The following is a 19,744-nucleotide window of genomic DNA, read 5'->3' on the forward strand; positions in this document are numbered from 1 at the left end:
ACCTCGGCCATGCCACCCTTCACTAAACAGAAAGCTCCGGGCATACCGGGCATTCCTGAGATGACGAGAGGCTCGAGCTTTAAAGCCCTGGACAGGTTTATGGCAGCTGAATGGTCCAGTCCCCACCTCACCAAACTCCACACACACCCAGTCATTCACACACTAGACTCTCCACCGCTGAATCACTGCAGTGGCAAGTCTCAACAGTAAACACGGTCATGCTTGACTGGGATATAAACGCGGGGAAATAAGATGTAAGGACTAGAGATAAAAGCAGATCCAGTGTCAAAACAGTGCAGGTTAACTGACCCTTGCACTGCAGGTCAGAGGTCAGGGATAAGCTATGTGCAGGAGTAGCTTTAATGAGCCTTATCCTACACGAAGACGGCTAATGAGAGGCTAGCCTCCATAGTGATGTGTGGTGATGATGTGTGATCAGGGGCCTCGAGGCCACAGTGACAGGTCTGTGCTATTTAGCTAAATGATAACGTTAGCATCCTCATCCCTCACTCCCATTTTATGCTTTTCAGATCCCATTGGCTTCTCCTGTGGGAAAGAGATAAGACGTGGGAGGATTTTCATTTAAGCTACAGTCTCTGTCTCTGACTCCAGAGAGTAGGACTGAAGGGGGGAGGGTCTTCTGTCTCTGAAAAACACACATGCAAATGAATCTGTCTGTCTCTGGCCTCAAACTCACACACCACACACATACAGTACAGTATATATGGAACAGTATTAGGTTGGTGACTCCCAGCCCCCATGAAATGTGCTGGGCTTAAAGACGTGCCGTCCGCCATATTGGATAGGGTCGCTTTTGTGCTCCTCCAGTCGCAGCTGTCAAAGCCATTTCTCTCAACTTCTTAATAAACTCCCTTCATTGTGCTCTACTTGTGGCTGGAAATCCACCAGCAAAACTGTAGGCCTCTGTGACCAATACATCATCGCTTAAGCCCGTGTGCAACGCTGCAATCGAGCGCCACTCGAACCACCAGGAAATGAACCTAAAATTACCAATTAAATTGGAACACCGTACATATAAACTGTCGGTGTGCTAATGTTAGTGGCTTGATGTTTTGCCAGCAGGACCAACCCAGCACTAATAATTACAGGGAGATGGAGGTTTCTCTGGTTGCTTTTAATACAGTCAGGAAGGGCTGGGCCCACCATGGTTTCACTGATGGAGGGGGGAGGAGGAAGCGCAGAGAGAGAGAGAGAGAGAGAGAGAGAGAGAGAGAGAGAGAGAGAGAGAGAGAGAGAGAGAGAGAGAGAGAGAGAGAGAGAGAGAGAGAGAGAGAGAGAACAAGAGAGAATGGAAAAAAGGAAAAAGACGAGCGAGTCATTCAGGCTGATCTAACACGAGCAGCAGAGACAAGTCAAATTCTTCCAGGTGGTTTTATCAAATGTGGCGCCTGTCCTCTTCCCCTTCCAGCGATGTGTCATATTAAACAAAAACACTTTTGCTAAAGCCCCCCAGGGAAGTGGTTGGACAGCCTTGACTGACCACAGTCTCGGGTCATGCGATGTCATAGCGATTTATCCTCTGATCCGGCCGCCGTGAAACTTTCACAGGCTGGGCGGTGGGGATGGAGGTCCCCCTTTTTTTATTGTGAAGGAGAAATAATAGGCTTAGGCCTTTCTATTCATATTTTCAGAGAGGCGGCGCGGATTGAAAAGAAGCGTTTCCATTTGGAATTTTATAACCAGGCTTGGCCGGGGCCCTCTTAAAAAGTGCCTCAGATGTGGTTTTAAGAGAAATTCATTGTGCGGAACTCAAACTGGCAGCAAGCCTACAGAAACTCCAGCACTCGCAGTCAGACACAGAGAAAGACAGAGGAAGAGAAGGAGAGTGAATGAAGGGAACAGGAGAAGAGGGGAAAAGGAGGAAAACGGGAAAGATAGAAAGCCAAGGAGGGGAAAAAAATGAGGGAAAAGTTTTAGCAGGAAGAGAGCCAAGCACTTGGGTCAGGCGCTAAAAAGCCCAAACTCCTCCCTCATAACCCTGGCGATTTAGTTCAACTCACACAGAATAGTCCAACACTTTACAGACACGGCCTTTTGGAGAACCAGAAAACACGTTAGCCATGTTTGCTTAAGGCAGGGCAACGCTCGTCCATAGGCTTCCTCCTCACCCTTCTGCATGGCGCTCTTGCAAACTTCACCTCAACGGAACCCGCCAACTGCATTCTGTTTTTCAACAGCCCATTTAAAAGTGCCTGCAATCTCTGTTGAACTCCAATCACATCAACCCCCCCAACCCAAACTCGAACCCTCACTGACGGCACTTTAAACATTTCCAGAGAATTATCTTAGCGTTCTCCACACGCTACCAGACCCTTTTGTGCACCACTCAATTATCCCGCTTGTGCGTTGGGGGGGACGGGGACGGGGGGGCAGGGTGGGGGTGGCTGGAGAGGGGGAGCGAGGAAGCTGGATTTTTATAATAATCGCTTCCCACTTCTGTAATTTATATGCAATGAGGACTCCTCATGCCCCCGGCTACAATCAAGTGTGTGTTCAAAACGGTACGAGGTGTTTTGCAAACAGTTGGGGAGATGGCGACTGAAGTGGTGGCGTCGGATTCCCATGCTGCTAAATCTCTCTGAAACCCCCTCATCCCCACTCACCCCTGCCCAAAGCTCACCTGCGCTCTGTTTGACTTTCCACACATACTCAAACAGACAGGCAGAGAGGGATGTGGAGTGTGTGTCATTTTCTCTCTCTTTAACTCCCTCCTTCCCTCCCTCACTCACACACTCCACTCAATCCCACTCTCTCTTTCTCACACACACACACACACACACACGCAAAGAATAAGGCTTTCGTTGTCTCTTGAGCAGGAAGATGTTCCAATGTGAGCACACTGCTAATAGATTAGCCTTTCACAACATTAAAACATACCCTCCCTCCACACATTAGTTTACAGGCAGGGCAGGGTTTTCACTGACTGAAGCACTGTTTGCCTGATGTTTGGATGGGCAAAGAGAGAGAAGGAATAAAAAATAAAAAAACGACACACCCTGTCCTGCTCCGAACAGACATGGAGAGCGCAGGACAGACCAGGTGTTCCCACTCACGTCCCGAGGAATGCATGACCTTTCAAAAACAAAAGGTGAAAACACACAACTCACCAGAGGGGCCTCTCACACGACCAAAGATAGTTTCAAATCAAAAAATAAAGCAGAGTGGTACGTCTCCCGTCAATGAGAACAGGCTTGACCGAGAGAAAACTTAAATAAATAACCAATTAGCATTCAGTGTGAGGGGAACGAGGCCTCCGGTCTTCAGTGGAGTGTTGAAAATGGAATGTGTTATTGGCAGGATGGCCTCTTGGCCGTGGGGCTTAATGTAACCGAACCCAATTAATGGAGAAGAAAGGCGAGCCAGCATCACGCGCCACGTGCCCTGGGTAATGAGACGAACAAGGGGATGGAAGGAGAGAAGAAGGAGGAGGAGGAGGAGGAGTGTAACTCAAGGAAAGACTGCCCTGGAGAGAAATTTACATCCATGAAGCCCCCCCACCCCCACCCCCCCCCCTGCTCTACTTTTCCCTTTCTTCTGCACAATGCCTCATCAGTGATCCTCCAACGCAGATGACTCCTCTGAGGGGACATGGGACATGGGACACAGACTTCATCTACACATTTTCATTGGTGGACAAGAGTGTGAAGAGCTTAAACACACGTCAGTATTGAAGCGCCATCCATTTTAAAACACGCCGTGTTTTCTATGGAAATATATTATTGATGTGATACACTAATCTCCTTTAGATACTAGCTACAAGACTTGTTTTTCTCCAGCGCTTTCCATGTCAAGTCTGTCCTCATAGAATACAAGCCAAAAAGCACAGAAAACCACTGATTGAAATGTTCTGCTTTCTGTTCTGTTTTATGTAAAATGGTAGTATTTCCATTTTAATTGTTATGAGAAGGCTAAGTACAGGAACTTGAATAGTAGAGAGGGAGAGAGAGAGAGAAAGAAAGAGAGAGAGAGGGAGGGAGGGAGAGATAGAGCGCTCTTTTCAGGCTGTCATCTTCAGATTGAATGCACCCCCCTCCCCCCCAAAGGAACTCACATCAAACAAATCCCGTTAACGCCCAGAGAAAAACCACATGACCAGCATATGTGGCCCCGGCGCTTTGACAGACGCAAACCATAAAACAAACACACAGTGATACATCCATGGCACGCTTCCAGCGCCTAAGAGACTGCATGGAGTCTCTCGCTCTCGAGTCTCTCGCTCTCCCCTCTCTCGCTCTCAATTACACAGCCAGCTCTAAATCACACCACTGCTCTCTCTGAGCTAGGCCACACCACCATGCCTTCGGCTGGATTTATTTGCACACATAATTTGTCACGGGCATAATTGAAAATAAATATATAAATACATACATAAATGCATACATAAATGCATGCCTAAATAAATAAACGTGTCCTTGGTTTGATTGGGCTTGCAGTATGCCACAATAGTGTCACATCATTAGTAGCATTGTTTGCTGCTCCCGCCTCCATGATTGCGCTCTGATATTTTTTTGGTGCTGGAGAAGAGATTGCAATACAGATTTAATTTCTTATATCCAAGTTTGGCCCTTGCTCGTATAGACTGCTTCCCACGTCAGAGGTGGAGGTTGTGAGAGGGTTGCATGGTGGTTGTGTGGGCGTCGTGTTTGGGATGTGAGGGCTGTGGAAGGGTTGTCTGTGGGTTTGGCGGAGCGCTCGGCACCCCTGCAGCACGTTCACCTTGCGGCCGGGCGCAGGGCTCATTAGCACAGCAGGAGCTGGTGACATCAAAGCACCGAGGAAAGGTCAAACATTCCACTGAAGAGGCACTACCAGCAGGACGGACTACTCCCACTGACCAGAGCAGTGTGTGAGGAGACTACCATGCACTCACACACACACACACACACACACGCTCAACAATTTCTAGAATGTGCCAGGTCTCTCACACACATGGTCTCTGCTATATGCAGGATCATTGAGCAGAACTCCAGTGCATAGGCACACACCTCCCTGTGCTTGAGGGGGGCGGGAGGGGAGGAGATGAGATCCACACTGCGACCTTCTGGTCTCGTGCTCAGGCCCCACATTTTGACATGATCAGTATGGCAAACGACTCCCCTGCAGGCCACACACCTGGAGCCCTGGAAAAAAACACTACATGGAAATGGACCTTCAGCTGGTTTAGGACCGCTACTGATGATGCAGTGCCCCAAAAGATGGAAGAAGGTCGACGGTCTGTGTGACCCCATACAGCAGCGCCAACATGCTGAGCAGCTTTATGTCTCTTTCCAATCGCCTGCCAGCTCTCTGTGAAAGCTATTTATGGCAACTGGCAATTTTGCATAAACAGACTGTGCGCATTTACCGTTAGCTGACTGAGCTGCTAACCAACTGCTCCACGAACATGGAACCCATACTGAACTGAGAGTGATCAACTGTTGGTTATCCTCACCCCCCCCCCCCCCCCCCCTCATCTAGCACTCTTGCACAATGACAAGGGAACAAAAGCATGATAAAGACATGCATTTTAAAAACTGCTTGTATAGTCACCCCAGAACCAAACCGCATGCATAAATCTGTGAATGGTGAGGAAATGAGGGGATTTGCCTGCTGTGCCTAGATAGAGGTGCTTCCACATTCGCACAGGTAGGGTGCACGTGAAAGGCTGTCAGTCTGGATTTGGGAGTCTGGTGGTGATGGGAAAATGGAGCTCTGGCGGCTCTTTGTGAGGGTCTACCTGAGCAGGAGGCTTACTCTCAGCAGCCCACAGACTCCCCCTGGAAACACTGCCACGGGAGGAATGCTCACAAGCTAAGTGACGACAGGGCGGACTCTGTGTGTGTGTGTGTGTGTGTGTGTGTGTGTGTGTGTGTGTGTGTGTGTGTGTGTGTGTGTGTGTGTGTGTGTGTGTACGCACGCGCAAATACCACATTTGAAATGAGAGGAAGACGGGATATGAATGGAGGCTGCCTGGCATGCAGAGTAGTGACCTAGTTTCACAGACACAAACATCGGCACCAGGCTTTCTGCTTTGGCAGAAACTACAGTCAGGCATTGGGCTAGGCAGCTAAATTACAAGAACAAAAAACAGCAGGGGAATGGGCAGCAGAATAAAGCAATAAGGCAGCAGTGACACACTGGGTCCAGTCAGGCTGCACACTGGAGGTCAGTCAGTCACTGCTCAGAGATTCTGCAACGCGAAAAGGCCATCAACTTTTTCAAACGAGCTCATTCACAGAGTCAGCTAAACCCACACAGCCCCAGGCCTGACACCTGCCTGGCGTCCTGGGTGAACTTTTGACCCCTCTCTGTAACACGAGCCTTGGCCTCTTCACCTCAGCACACCACCTTTGAAAGCTCACACCTAAAGGGGGTCCACTTCCCCCAGTAGCTACCCTCTCTCTCTCTTAACAAATGATACCCAGCACTCCTCTCTGGTGGAGCTTAATGGCGTGGAGCAGGGGCAGAACTGGCACCAGCTCACACTAAGCATTTACAAGCTCTGGGAAAAAAAACTGATGAAAGAGGACCGGGCTTTCACTTGGTCATGTTAACAGTACTACAAAGCAGTGATAATTTGATGAGTTTTAAGGGCATCAATACAAGCTAGGATGGGGATAACGTATTCACCGAATAAATACTATTAATGGGTTTCTCGGTCATTGGCTTTTATAATAAGAAAGCAACAATACCATGTTAGTAGCTGTTGAATAATGTGGGACTACTTCTATGCACTGAAAGGGATTACCTAGTTAGACACTGCTTTTCAACACACTAAAAAACAGTTTCAGGGTTCTCAGCTTTTGTGGCCAAGGATGCAGAGAGAGACAGAGAGAGTGAAAGAGCAAGCGCCAGAGCCTGAGTGAGAGAGAGGGAGAGAGAGAGGGAGAGAGAGAGGGAGGTAATCCCTGGTGAACAAATGGCTATTCTCCTCCCATGTATGACTAGGGGAACACTTCACCAACCTCTTGAGAATCAACTCGCCAACAAGAGTGTCCCCTCCCCCTTGCCTTACTTTTGTCGGAGCTCTTTTGTGGCTTTTGTCTGACTCTATGCAAACAGCACAACGAGTGTGTCCAAACATGGCCAAACACAGGAGTGAAGTAGGCACTGGGCCTTGCCTCTATTGTACGTCATGCTCTCACTATTGGATCCAAGACAAAGGTTAGGAGCAGGGGGGCAAACCTTTAGGCCAATTCAACTTCTGTGTAGGCCAAATCCTTTTGCATGAATTATGGCCAGCTGACAGGGAAAATTGAAACATTGCTTCTTCATAATCAAGAACAAATATCAGTAAACTTAAATAGATCAAAACATAAAAGGCAGTAAATATACAAGATCTCTTTTTGAGGCTAAGCAGCTGGGCAGCCTGATGAACAGATTAGTTTTTATCTCAGAATGCAGCATCGTGTCAAAAATGGCTGCTATTTTCTCTAGAAGACCCAAGGGGAGAGGAAGGGCAGTGATCTCATCCAGGTCAGTGTGACCCCTCCGTGATGCCTCCAGGAGTGGGCAGCACATCAGAGGAATCACCTGCACCTCACAGGCCCCAAGAGGGGCCGTGGCATCAAGGTATGCCATGGAGAGTCTCGAAAGTGGATCGGTCTGCGCATGTATGCTGTGTCTTCCGGAGACCTTGCACCTTTTCCTTTCTCTTTTTTTTTTACCCAGGATGCAGTGTGTTTTTGTGATGGTAGCACGTTCTTTGGCTGCTTTGATCTGGCTGAGGCTCAGGGCCAGCCGAATCGATTTGATATTTTGATGCATTGTTTGATGGCTGGCAACTCAAAGTGGCAGCCTCGCCTCTGATGTCCCTGCTTTGGGTGGACATGAAAAGGTTCACCTGCCCCCCCTGTGCGGGTAAGGCCATCCCAGCCCCCACCCCGTGGCCACAGCCCCCGAATCAATCAAACCCCCACTGGTTGACAGAGAGCTCCCCATACAAGTTTAGACAGAAAAAGCTGTTGTGTTTATAATGAAATGAGTCGCAGCACAGCAAAGATAAAAATGAAAATAATCCTGTTGACATTTAAAATTCAGTTTTATCACTCAAAACCCCAGTATAACTGAGCCAACCAGTCACACTACTTCAGCATGCTCCTGCGTAGTTGATTAGCTCAGTGGTGCTAGACTCTTAGTAAATTAACAGCCATCAATATCCTTGCCTCTTAGTCCTTTAACAAAGCTGGAAATCTAATTTTCTTAAATGTGTACATCCCATGGGAAACGGAGTTGCCTTTAATAGCCACCGCAGAGGCTGATCAAAGGCACGAGCCGCACACACAAGCCCTGATCAGATGAACAAACACATTCTTGCGGAATATTTTTATGGGTTTCATCATCCTGCATCAAGTGACTGTCGTGGAGTAAACAAAGAGCCGCTCTCCTTCTACTCTAAGAGTAGCACTCACTGCACAATCCTGCAGACAGCACAGAGGGACAAGGAGAAGTGAAACAAGAAAGAAAGAAAGAAAGAAAGAAAGAAAGAAAGGTGTTGAAAGACAGGAATAGTAAGTGTAAGTCATACACATAGCAGACCTAAGACAACAAAAGCTAACTAAATTTCAAAAGGCGCATTATCACAACTTTGTCTGAAAGCAATCAATATTTTCTGGAGAACACAAAAAATCCCCCTGAGAAGGGAAAAACTGTCAATTAAAAATGCTGTCCTCCAAAAACAGAAAACAAAAACTCAACTCACCTACAAATGAGGAGAGAAAAAAAGAGGAAGTTTGGAGGAGCGGGTTGCAGTAGGAGAAGGAAGAGTGGATGTGTGTTAGTGAGTTTGTGGCCGTCTCGTCTGTGGCCATTCACCCATCACTGCGGGCTCTCTCCAGCCAGAGCAAATTGGGCGCCTGGGGAGAGGTGGACACTGTGTGCACCAGTGCCAAGGGTGGCAACAGGGCGGCAAGGGGGTGGGCTCTGGGCACACGCTCCGCCACAAAGGAGCGCCTCGTTAGCTCGCTTGCAACCTCAGTGTTCACGCCACCAAAACAGCCCCCCGCGCTAAACACGGGGACATCTGCAAGTGTAATCACCCCTTTGTGTCCCCATTTTCTGCTCTGCTGGACAGCAGCGTGGCTCCATTTTCAGCGCCTGCCTCCCTCCCTCCCTCCCTCCCTCCCTCCTTTCCTCCCTTCCTCCCGCCCCACCTCCCCCTCGGTCCGGCCTTCCTTTGCTGGGGAGACGGACGGTGTGTCGCGGAGATTACAGACACAGTCGCTCAGGTAACAAACCCACTAATCTGAGCCCTCGTTGAATTACACATAATTGCTCCGGCACTGTGATTGATTTCAGCCTGGAAAGGAAAAGACTACAGCCCCCCTCCCTGCCTCCTTTCCTCCCTCCCCATCCTCATCCTCCTTCCAACACACACAACCCTCCTCCCTTCCCCCTCTCTAAATCCCCCCCCCCTCTCTCTCTCCTTCCCTCTCCCGCTCTCTCTCTCTCTCTCGCTCACGAGCAGCAGCCAAGCCTCTCCATCTAGTAGGAGGCAGGAGGCTTTGAAGAGATCAAAGCCAAGGCCGCGAGCAGTTGCGCGCCCTGGGAATACGCCGAGCCTCTCTGCTCCTCAGCCCCATTTTCCAGCGTCATGTCGGATTGCAGCTGTATTGCATTTCGCCAGTTTTCTTAATGCTCTTGGTTTTGACTTTGACATCAGTGATCCCCCCCCTCCTCTTCTTCAAAAACAAGGGGGAGACGAGGGGTGAAAAAAGGAGTGAAAAGGAAGAGAGAAAACTGAAGGAGCAAAATAAAGGGGTGGGGGGACAGAGAAAGACAGAAAAGGGGAAAAGAAAAAGGGAAAGGGAAAGAGTGGAATAAAAAGAGAGAAGTGTAGAGCAGGAAAACAGAGGGTGCGAGATAGACGGAGTGATTTTTATTTTCACAACTCCGTAATTGGGCAGTTCAAAGGGAAGGGGAAAAATACAGCATTTGTTTTCAATTCAGGGGCAGATATGAAAGGAGCGACAAACGTTTATGGGTTTCCCAAAAATTAAAGACAGGCTCTTTTAACATTCAAAGAACAGGGTGTTTTTTATGGACCAGACCACACAAAATGAATTGATAGCAAAGCCCTCCCTCCTTCCCTCCCGTTCTTCCCTCACAGGCTGGAAAAGAGTCAGAGAGTCACAGAGAAAGAGAGAAAGAAAGAGAGAAAGGGAGAGAGAGAGAGAGAATTCCAATGAAAGGCAATGAAGACGACTGGAGTTCAAGAAACAAAAACACTGTTTCTCATTGAGTCCCTCTGTATCTCTGTATCTAGGAGCTTGAATAAGGCTGGGGGAAAAGAAATGGTTTGATGTGCACAGTACAAGAAAAAAAAAAGAGTGAAAGGAAAAAAGGAGTTGTATCCATCTATCCGTTTAACAGCTTGGCTAATAAAGCCTGGTGGCAAGGCACCCTTTGTACTGCAGCACTGTAAGGGCCTTTACCAAACTCCTACACCAGGGACCATTAATATTTCAGCACTGTCAGATCCACAGAGCATGGGAGGCTCCTTTACTCACACACCCACAGCAGAGCAAAAATAATGAGCTTCTGAAAAAAATATGAAAAGAGTGAGCGAGCGAGCTAGAGCAAGTAAGAAAGAGAAGCAAAGAGGAGAGAAGCGGAGAGGAGAGAGAGGCAAAACCTCTTGCAACAGAGCTGCTATTGATCATCACTCCACCCTCGGCTCTGAGAGAACTCCTCTTGCTTGTGCCTCCCTGTGAAGTAGAGAAGAGAGGAGAGCCCCCACGCCCCATGTGCAAAGCCCCCCCCCCCCCATCAAGCCAGCGGCCACCCCGTCACTCTCTGACACCCTGATCAGAGCCACGAAAACTTTCACCACCCAAAAACTACATTTAAGGACCTCAGTGAACAACCACATGACTGACTTAAACAACGAGCAAGGAATCTTTAACAACTGTGAGCAAGGAGCAAAGACGTGTTTGTGTTCTTCAAAATGCAAAAACTTCAGGGATCCGAGCGCTGCCGTTCTCCTTCATTTCCAGCAACAAACCCGAACGTGATGACATCTTCATCTGAGGCAGCTGTGTTTGGGATGGCAGGACCACGCTGTGATGGAGACAACAGCGACAAGCGTTGGGGAGAGCACCAGCAGGGGTGTCGCGGAGGTCAGCCCCGGGACCACGCAGTCACAATGAGGACGTCCGGCGCGATGACAACTATGACAGCGCGGCTCCGCTGCTCGAGGTCGCGCTCGGGGTGCGGAGTGACAGGAGCCCGGCAGCTGGTCGGGCAGGAGGGAGAGGGAGAGTGAGCCAGCGGCACAGCGGCGCTCACACACAGCCCACAGCTGACCAACACACTGGGCTGCACTCACACTCTACGTAGCATGGCCACGTTTGAACTATAGTTCCCACTGACAAAACAAAATGATTGAAGAGATTTGCAATATTCTGATAGGATATTGTTTCGGAAAAAAGGAATTTATCTGCATCTGCAGATCTAAACATCTGTGTATAACACACACACGCACAGAACAGTCAACTTCAACTGCCATATACTAACAGCTAGGTTTTTCTTGAAGGGAAAAAAAATCTAAACCAAAAGAATAATTAAGAAGCCCACATAAAGAAGTGTGGCTTTCAGAAAAAAAGCCCTTTTCTCATAATCCTGATGCCAAGTACTTTGATGTTGCCATCTGATACAAAATGTCTCTATTTTGCTTGAATGGGACATTTCAAAAATGCCAAACTCAAGACATTGTTAGGGGTCGCTTTTCCAAGAAGAGAGAGGACACATGGATCCAATATGCCGGCGTTTCTTTTCTGCAACAGGGCAGTGTTGGATGCAAATGAGGTATCGATGGCGCTGTTTATAAGGCCTGGGTGTGCTGTGCTGGAACACTTGAAAGGCCTGGGGGCAGGAGCGCCCTGTGAGGTCCAGGCATGTGGGCGATCAGGAGGAGCTGGAGAGCAGATGACACGAGGGCGCTGCTGTCCCCTAACGTTACGCCGCGCTGCAGCACAGCACACGGAGAGCACAACGGAGCTCTGTGCACGCTGGCGAGCTCCTCACGCACATGACCTGAGCACACCGCCGCCTCCTCCTCCACCTCGCAGCTCATGTGCGTATGGTATGGGACAAAGGGGTGGATACGGTTTGTCTTAGGTAAATATTGAACAGTGCATACATGTGGACATACACACACACACATACTTTGTGAAATTCATGAATTTGAAGTATTCATTTGAAACATGAATACTATTTCTGTGGTGCATTTTTATTTAAATCTGCCTCAGTGAGAAGTAGAGGTTGTGAATTGAGCCATGTTCAGGATAGAAACAACAAATCCTACAATTAACAAATACAGCACAGGGAAGTTGTGTTTTGGTTTGCTGGGAGGCACACACACACACACACACACACACACACACACACACACACACACACACACACACACACACACACACACACACACACACACACACACACACACACACACACACAGGCAGTGTTGGGTTAAATCCTGTTAGTAAGCCTGGGTTTGTGGGGCTTGTGATTCCATGGCACATCCGCACGGTGCAGGAGATCCGTCACGTCCCACATCAAAGAGAAGTGGGAGTTTCTCCCCACAGCTTTATGGCCACTGGGCCCTGGCGCTGGGGGAAGGGGGACTGAAGGGGCAGGGACCACACCAGTGCCAAAAACCTGCTTTAAATCTTCACCAGCAGACCCATTTACACTCCACACCGAAGGCCAACACACTGTATGGGCTGGCTGGCCGACCAGAACACAACACTCTGGACACTGGACTGTGTCAAACTCTACTTTTTGACACCAAAAAGCCACTACTGTGAAGATAGTCAAACACAGTAAAAGTATATTTCCAAACAATAGGCTAAATGCAACTGGACAATGTTTTAAGAGGATATTAGGGGTCAACTTCAATAACAGGTCTAATCATGAGTACTCAACAGTCCTGCTGAGCAATGCATCACGCCAGCTCGGTTTAACATGGTTTAGAAGAGCGTCCAGTGTTAGAGGCCTCCTTAGGGTACACACAGTCCGCAGACACCACAACAACAGCACTACTACATGCATGTTTGCCTCTGGAGTGCATTAACAGCTAGAGCCTAAAGGCTGAATGTTGAATGTTGGTCCACAGGCTGCTTCAAGAAATGCGAGACGTCAGTGCACGCAGACTTTGGTAGTGACCAGGCGGCAACCAGCAAACAGAGAGGCAAACAATCGCACACACTTTAAACAGTCCAATATGTGACAGTAAAACCTCGCACGACCTCTTGCAGCTGACATACACACAGGGGACAACATATTATGCCATCAAATGAAATCCAAACACATGCCACCCTTATCATCCAACAGATTAGGTACATTGTTTTTAGGTAGAGTTACTACAATTCCACAAAAAGACCACTTTGTTTTACAATTAATTAGAGCCCAACCATTGATGAAATAGGGGTTTCGAGATAGGGTGACCTAAAACAGCGGAATCGTAGTCGTAGTCACACCAAGGCCCGTGACGCTGAGGGACAGGGCTCAGAGCTAACCCTGAACTGTGCTGCAAAAAGTGACCCCTGTCAGAAAACAGCAGCAGAAACAACAGCAGCAGTGCAACTGGGTGGGCAAGCAGGCCCAGGAATGTCATGGTCAATGGAAATCCATCCAAACTTGAGGGGGTAATGAGGAGGAGGGAAAAGAAGCTGCCTTTGATGTCCGTGAAAACCAATCCCAAGCCTCGGAGATACTGTGTCTATCCACATATTTGATCCATACAGCGAGGAAGAGTGTGGAAAGGGAGAGAGAGAGAGGGGGAGAGAGAGAGAGAGAGAGAGAGAGAGAGAGAGAGAGAGAGAGAGAGAGAGAGAGAGAGAGAGAGAGAGAGAGAGAGAGAGAGAGAGAGAGAGAGAGAGAGAGAGAGAGAGAGAGAGAGAGAGAGAGAGAGAGAGAGAGAGAGAGAGAGAGAGAGAGAGAGAGAGAGAGAGAGAGAGAGAGAGAGAGAGAGAGAGAGAGAGAGACTATGGCCCAGTGAGTGACAGCCCAGGTGGATTATTATTATAAAAATGATGACTACTGTTTCATTTGAGAACTGGCAGAACACAGGGACAAGATGGCATGGTTAATAATAATAATTTATTAACCCAAAAACATGCTTCAGACTATCACATAAAACATGCTTAAAAGAAAGAGTGTAAGATCGATCCCCACGATAGTTAACTCATCAGCCAGCATCAGAGCAGAACTCTCTCAGTGCACATGCCTAAATAACGCCGTAAACACACGTTTTCACACCGGTCTCACGCTTTCAACTTCATGACATCAAATCCAACTGATGGTCTGAGGACTATCCCACTGCCTTCTAAACACATCATCCCAGTGACATTGGAGCAGAACTAGCTTTGCTGAGGTTTGGTGATTGTCTGCGATTTTTCACGTCCAGGCATGGCGACAGCCACCTGTGTTAACTCCAGCACCGAGTGCAGACACGGGCGGCGGCGCAGCAGACGCTAGCGAGGGGCTTTCGCACCCTGAACAATGCATGTGATGAGTGCGCTCTCTGTGCTCCACAGGCAGGCCTGAGCTGCAGCCACAGCCTGCTGGCTCCGAGAGGCAGCCGGCCATATCCAGACAGGGTGTCTTCCTCACACAAAAACCACCAAACAGGATTAGGGTGGGCAGCTGCTAGCGTGTCCACCGGCTCCTTTTTTACATTGTCTGTCTCTTTTTGAAATTTGCAAACAGGACAGATGGAGAAGTAGGACTGTGAGGACCAGAGGATCCAGCACAGAATGTCTTTTTGTCTCAATACACACAAGCAAAGCCTAATGCTGACTGTATAAACTCCTTTTCAGAGATGTGAAGGAGATGGTGTGCAATTTAACACGCCATGGCTTTGTGTCTGATCATTTCGGTTTATGTTTTGCAATTTGCGCGTTCCCTATGCAATAATAAGAGCGAACACACACAACCTGTGAGATAGGAGATACCATGTAAGAACGTACAGCAATGTCCAGCATCCAATTAAAAAGTGACCATCAAAAAAATCACAACATGAGCTATGGGTGGGTAGAAAACCTACTGAAAACCTGACCCTGAACTAAGATGGGAGACATAAAGCACACTGCATCTGTAAAGCCATATGAATGGGGAAATCAGGAGTGCAGCAAGAAGTAACATAACTCACCGTTCTGGCCATGGGTGGTGAGAGTGAGCCGTTGTTCATGTACGAGTCATTGTTCATGTTCATCATGATGTAGCCTGGATAGCCAGAATATGGGTGCCCTTTGTTGTACATGTCTTGATGCTTGCCTGTAAAGGGTGACAGATGAGCCATTCATAAGCGATAGGTTTCAGACTGAGGACACTCACCTAAAGCTATAGAAACGTCACATAACATCTATGCATATAAATTCAACCATTACATGTAGACATTTTGCTACAAGTGAACCATGCTAATACAAGGGAAATTAACCACTGAAAAAAACTAGCATGATGAAGCTAGCTTGTTTGTATTACTCAAATGTTAAAAGGGACAAACAGACCACATACTAAAGAGTTTCTTATTATGAGTTTATTTAAAAGTTTTCTTATAAATGCCGGAGAAACTTAGTTAAGTAGTACGATTACACTGAATTAATTTGACCCGTTTCACTATGCCTTTTGTTTGTGACCTTCATCTTGCTTCATGGGAGGAGGCCGATGTCATTCAATGGGAACAATGGAGCCCCTACGTGCTAATTAGCCACAATTAAGGGCAACACAGACTCGTGTCAAAACATGAGGCGCCCCCACTGTTTGCTGTCGTCTGCCATCAGAGTGCAGCATGCTCCTCAGGACGGAGAGCTCACTGGGCCCTCGCCTGTAAAGGGGCTGCCACGCGCGTCTCAGATAGCCTCTCTCTACAGCAGTGAGAACTGGAGGGGCATTGACGGCACACAGACGGGTGAGGTGTTTGGAGTCTTTAAGAAAGGTGGGGGTATATCCACAGAAACATGAGCACAAAAGGAGGCGACACACTTCACGTCAGTGCTATTGTGCCCCAGCTCGGTGTCAGAGGGTTGCAGGGTGTGTGTGTGTGTCGGGAGGGTGGTCAGAGTAAAATCAAGTGAACACCACAGCAACATGTTGTCAGTGACAATAGTGGCTGAGCTTACGTGTGAGGGGGGCATGTTGTGACGGGGGTAGGGGCTGAGTCCGCTGGCTGACCCTGATGGCACATGTCCTGACCTCTACAGTTAGATAGCTAAAGCAAGGAAAAGCCTTGGAATGAAAATACTAACTGAGGAAGCAATGGTTAATGGGTAGGCAATGATATGCTATTGCGCTTTACCATTTTATGATCTGATCTGATTTTTTCTATATATTAAATATAGTTTTGAAACAAAAATGGAATACATGATTTAAACACATTTTAAATGCTTCCGTGGCTTCAATATAATGACCTACTGCAACAATAACTCAATGTGAAATACCAATCCAGAATGTTGAATGTTTGAAAGGCTTCTTCACAATTATTTGGCATTTTCTACAATGAAACAAAATACATAAATCAAGGCTAATTAAAATATGGCATAGGCACAGTCACTTACCATCATCTGAAAGATCTCTGTGCTTTTCATGGTATGAGTCTTGGGGTATCTGGGACTGTCTACCTGTCTGTGAAGAAGTAATAGGAGAGTTAAAGGCTAAGACCATTGTTAACCATTATGGAACTAAATATTGTTTTTAGACAAATAATGAAATTACAGGATTGAGTGAGAGACTAAGAAAGAGGGTAGAATAATGCGCATTATGGCATCCAAATGACTACTATATATTATTATCACATCTAAATTGCTGAGATTAATTTAATGTGGAGGCTATATATTCTTTCAGAAATTTGGTCATAAACGAATAGCTCGTAACCTGCTGAGTTTGTTGCTGGGTTCATTGCTAATAACATTTCTAACAGTACAACGGTAAACAATACTTTGCAGAATACGGTGGTTCTGAAAGCCACCAAATCTAAAGATACCCACAGACCTCCTCCTCCTTCTCCCTTAAAACAGAATTGGTTAAAAAAGACCTAGAGTTCAGCTCCCTTAGGGTGCCTTGCAGCAGAGTCAGGCAACTTCACTGGATTCCCAATTAACATCCAGCCCTTTATTTCATTTTCCTCTGTGTCAGTATGTGCAGGAGATGCGGAAGAGGACCATGTTTCATTAACACTGCTTAATGGCAAATTAGGGTGGGTCCCTGCTTTCCATCTAAAGTAACACTAACAAAAACAAAGTCACAAAAGAGCTGGTGCACTATATAAAATGCAATGGCAATAACATATTTCAGATGAATATATTCTGTTCCAGTGCAAGAAATTTGATGCTGCAAAATAATGATTAAAGTAAACTTAAGACAGTACAATTTTCTTTCAATGGAAGCTGAATTGGTTTCCCTACTCATTGCATTTTCGTTTTAACATTATAAACATATATCCAGGTGGATCAAAGACACTTTTGGAACTTGTCAATAATGTGCCAAAAGCAAAAAATGCATATCTAGAATGTTATATGACCAAATAATAATTTCAAGTTGTAAAACATATCTTAAAACTACAACAAGCTTATCTGCAAAAAAGAAAAACGTCTTTTGTTTGGCAGGCCTAAATTAAAGATATCCCATTACGTTTCATAAAAATGTCTTTTGGAATGAACCAGATCATTTTATTTTTCTAAATTAACATTAGTGTTTCGCTCATACTGCAAAACTAGAGCTAAACGCAACAACGATTTCCCATTTAATAAATCACAAATTCCTCTATAATTGGCAATTGATGTGGTTCTGAGTTTATCCATCGAAGGTTATACAGAGTGATTTACTGTATAGGCCTATAGGCTATATATATATAAAAGGCTAACCTTTTGCACGCTGATAATACTACTACAACTAATAATAATAACAATACTACTACTACTACTACTACTACTACTACTACTAATAATAATAATAATAATAATAATAATAGGCTAATAAAATAAAACAATAACAATAATAATAAATTATGTTTAAAGAAATTATGCATTTAGTATTGCCTTGCTGTTTATTACTCAATTATTAATTTAAAAAATGAAGATGCACCTGTGTCACCAGATCCATACATTTCACATTCTACATAAAAAAAACACCGATTGTTTTATTGCAAGAAAAGAGTAGCCTACTCACATCATGACTGTTGCTGTTTGGGCTTATCTCCGTCTCATTGACTAAAGAGGACTTGATTTCTGCCAAGTCCCCTTCTTCTTCCGAGTGGTTAATCTCTGCGAATATCTGTTCTTTCTGTGGGTCTCCTTCGTCTTTGAAGGGAATCATTTCGTCGGTGGCGCAGAGCTCCGGGTCCCCGCCGCCTCCTCCACCGGCTAACTGTGGCATTTTGATTTATTCAAGCACCCACACAGTTCGAATGGGGTTCAAAATCCCGAAACTTAAAGTTGAGAGATTCCAGAAAGAGGTTATACAATCTATGCTTTAAGCCTAGCGTGATTACAAGGCGTGCAAACACGCTGCCTGTGTTTTGGCTAAAGCAACAGGAGTGCGGCTGGCTTGCTATGATGTTTGAATTGTAGGCTATGTGGATTCTTCAAATTATTAGGAGTCCAAAATAAGAAAATTAAAGAAGTTATCGCTACAAGCGGATATTTTGTGTGCGCTCCGAGTATGACACACTCCTGTTTGGCTCTTTAAAAATGGAAAAAGTTAGACTTCAGACGTGCCTTATAAATAAGCGGAAGAAAACAAACTGAATTGCTCCCTTGACGGTCCCGTGGTAAAATTAAACAAAAATCGCATGAAATGATGTCTCGTGTAGTTCCCCGTTCTCAGCCTTGGAGCCAGTAGCTGTCCTCTTGTAAAAAATGAAAAAGAGATAAAAGTAACTAAGATAAGAAAAACAAGAAAAGAAAGTCGAAAATCGTGGATTCGCTACAAAGGTAACAAACTCACGCGCGTGCTCTGTGTTTTAAATATAACTCGCCGAGTGTTCATTTCTTCTTCTAGATTCGGAATACATATCTGAACGTGTTCATTTAACAGTAATAAAGCTATAAAATGGTTAAGTTATCGTGAGTAAAGCGCTGTGGACCCGAGTTCCAAACTGGAGCGCCGCTCCACGAGTAATGTAGCGGCTGTAGATGTGTTTGTAAAGTAGCTAGCTCTCCTCCCCCTCCTCTCTCCGTTCTCTTCCTTGCAGTGACTGCGAGCGTAAAGATGAAAGAGAAGCCGCCGCTGTGATTGACACCACACCGATTGACACTCCTGAGAGAGAGGGAAAGAGAGGGAGAGAGAGATTTATACAGCTCACAAATGGGTAGACAGGAAAAGGGGAGAGAGGCGGGGATGCAGTGTCGAAGCTGACACCAATCTACAGACTCACTCTACTGATGAAAATAGAAGGTGGAAGTTTTCAGAGCTCCGCTACAACTTTGTATAGCCTACGAGGTGTTGGGATAGAGCGTCTGAATTAGGTGTTCAGTGTGAGTAGTGCGTTGAGATCGCTTGTTTTGATCAGTAGCCTAGCACGTGATCAATTAATTTGTCTGAAACACAGATTGTTTTTTATGAAGGGGCTAGCTTGATAAAACTTAGTAATACTTTCAATGCCATCTTAAGAAAAGGCCTATAGCAGAACGTTGAATAAAACTTCAAGCTATCCCTTCAAAAGTCGCGTTCGCTTTAATTGGGACCTCCAAGTTACCCGGATTGTTTAGCAATTGTAGCGGCTTGTGTTATAAAAGAAGGTAGTTTA

The 19,744-nt window shown here is 46.3% G+C and overlaps 1 protein-coding gene across 5 annotated transcripts in view; it reads right to left on the reverse strand.

The window, feature by feature from the left end:
• lef1 (lymphoid enhancer-binding factor 1) overlaps positions 1 to 19,182 on the reverse strand; it is a 38,194-nt gene extending 19,012 nt beyond the window's left edge. For 4 of the 5 annotated variants that reach the window (XM_076294757.1, XM_076294756.1, XM_076294755.1 and 1 more), the window contains exons 1-3: positions 18,166 to 19,181; positions 16,557 to 16,623; positions 15,152 to 15,276 (exon numbers count right to left, since the gene is read on the reverse strand). In XM_076294757.1, the coding sequence (XP_076150872.1) occupies positions 15,152 to 15,276; positions 16,557 to 16,623; positions 18,166 to 18,372 (399 nt within the window). In that variant the 5' untranslated portion in view covers positions 18,373 to 19,181. Of the gene's footprint in view, positions 1 to 15,151; positions 15,277 to 16,556; positions 16,624 to 18,165 lie in introns of all 5 variants that reach the window. The other variant, XM_076294759.1, reaches the window with a different exon arrangement.
• Positions 19,183 to 19,744: the final 562 nt, after the last annotated feature.

This window comes from Alosa pseudoharengus, unplaced genomic scaffold (assembly GCF_046254945.1).
Source record: "Alosa pseudoharengus isolate Yale_2024_CS ecotype anadromous, Long Island Sound unplaced genomic scaffold, YU_APseudo_1.1 YU_APseudo_1.1_scf_2, whole genome shotgun sequence".
Classification (NCBI taxonomy): domain Eukaryota; kingdom Metazoa; phylum Chordata; class Actinopteri; order Clupeiformes; family Clupeidae; genus Alosa; species Alosa pseudoharengus.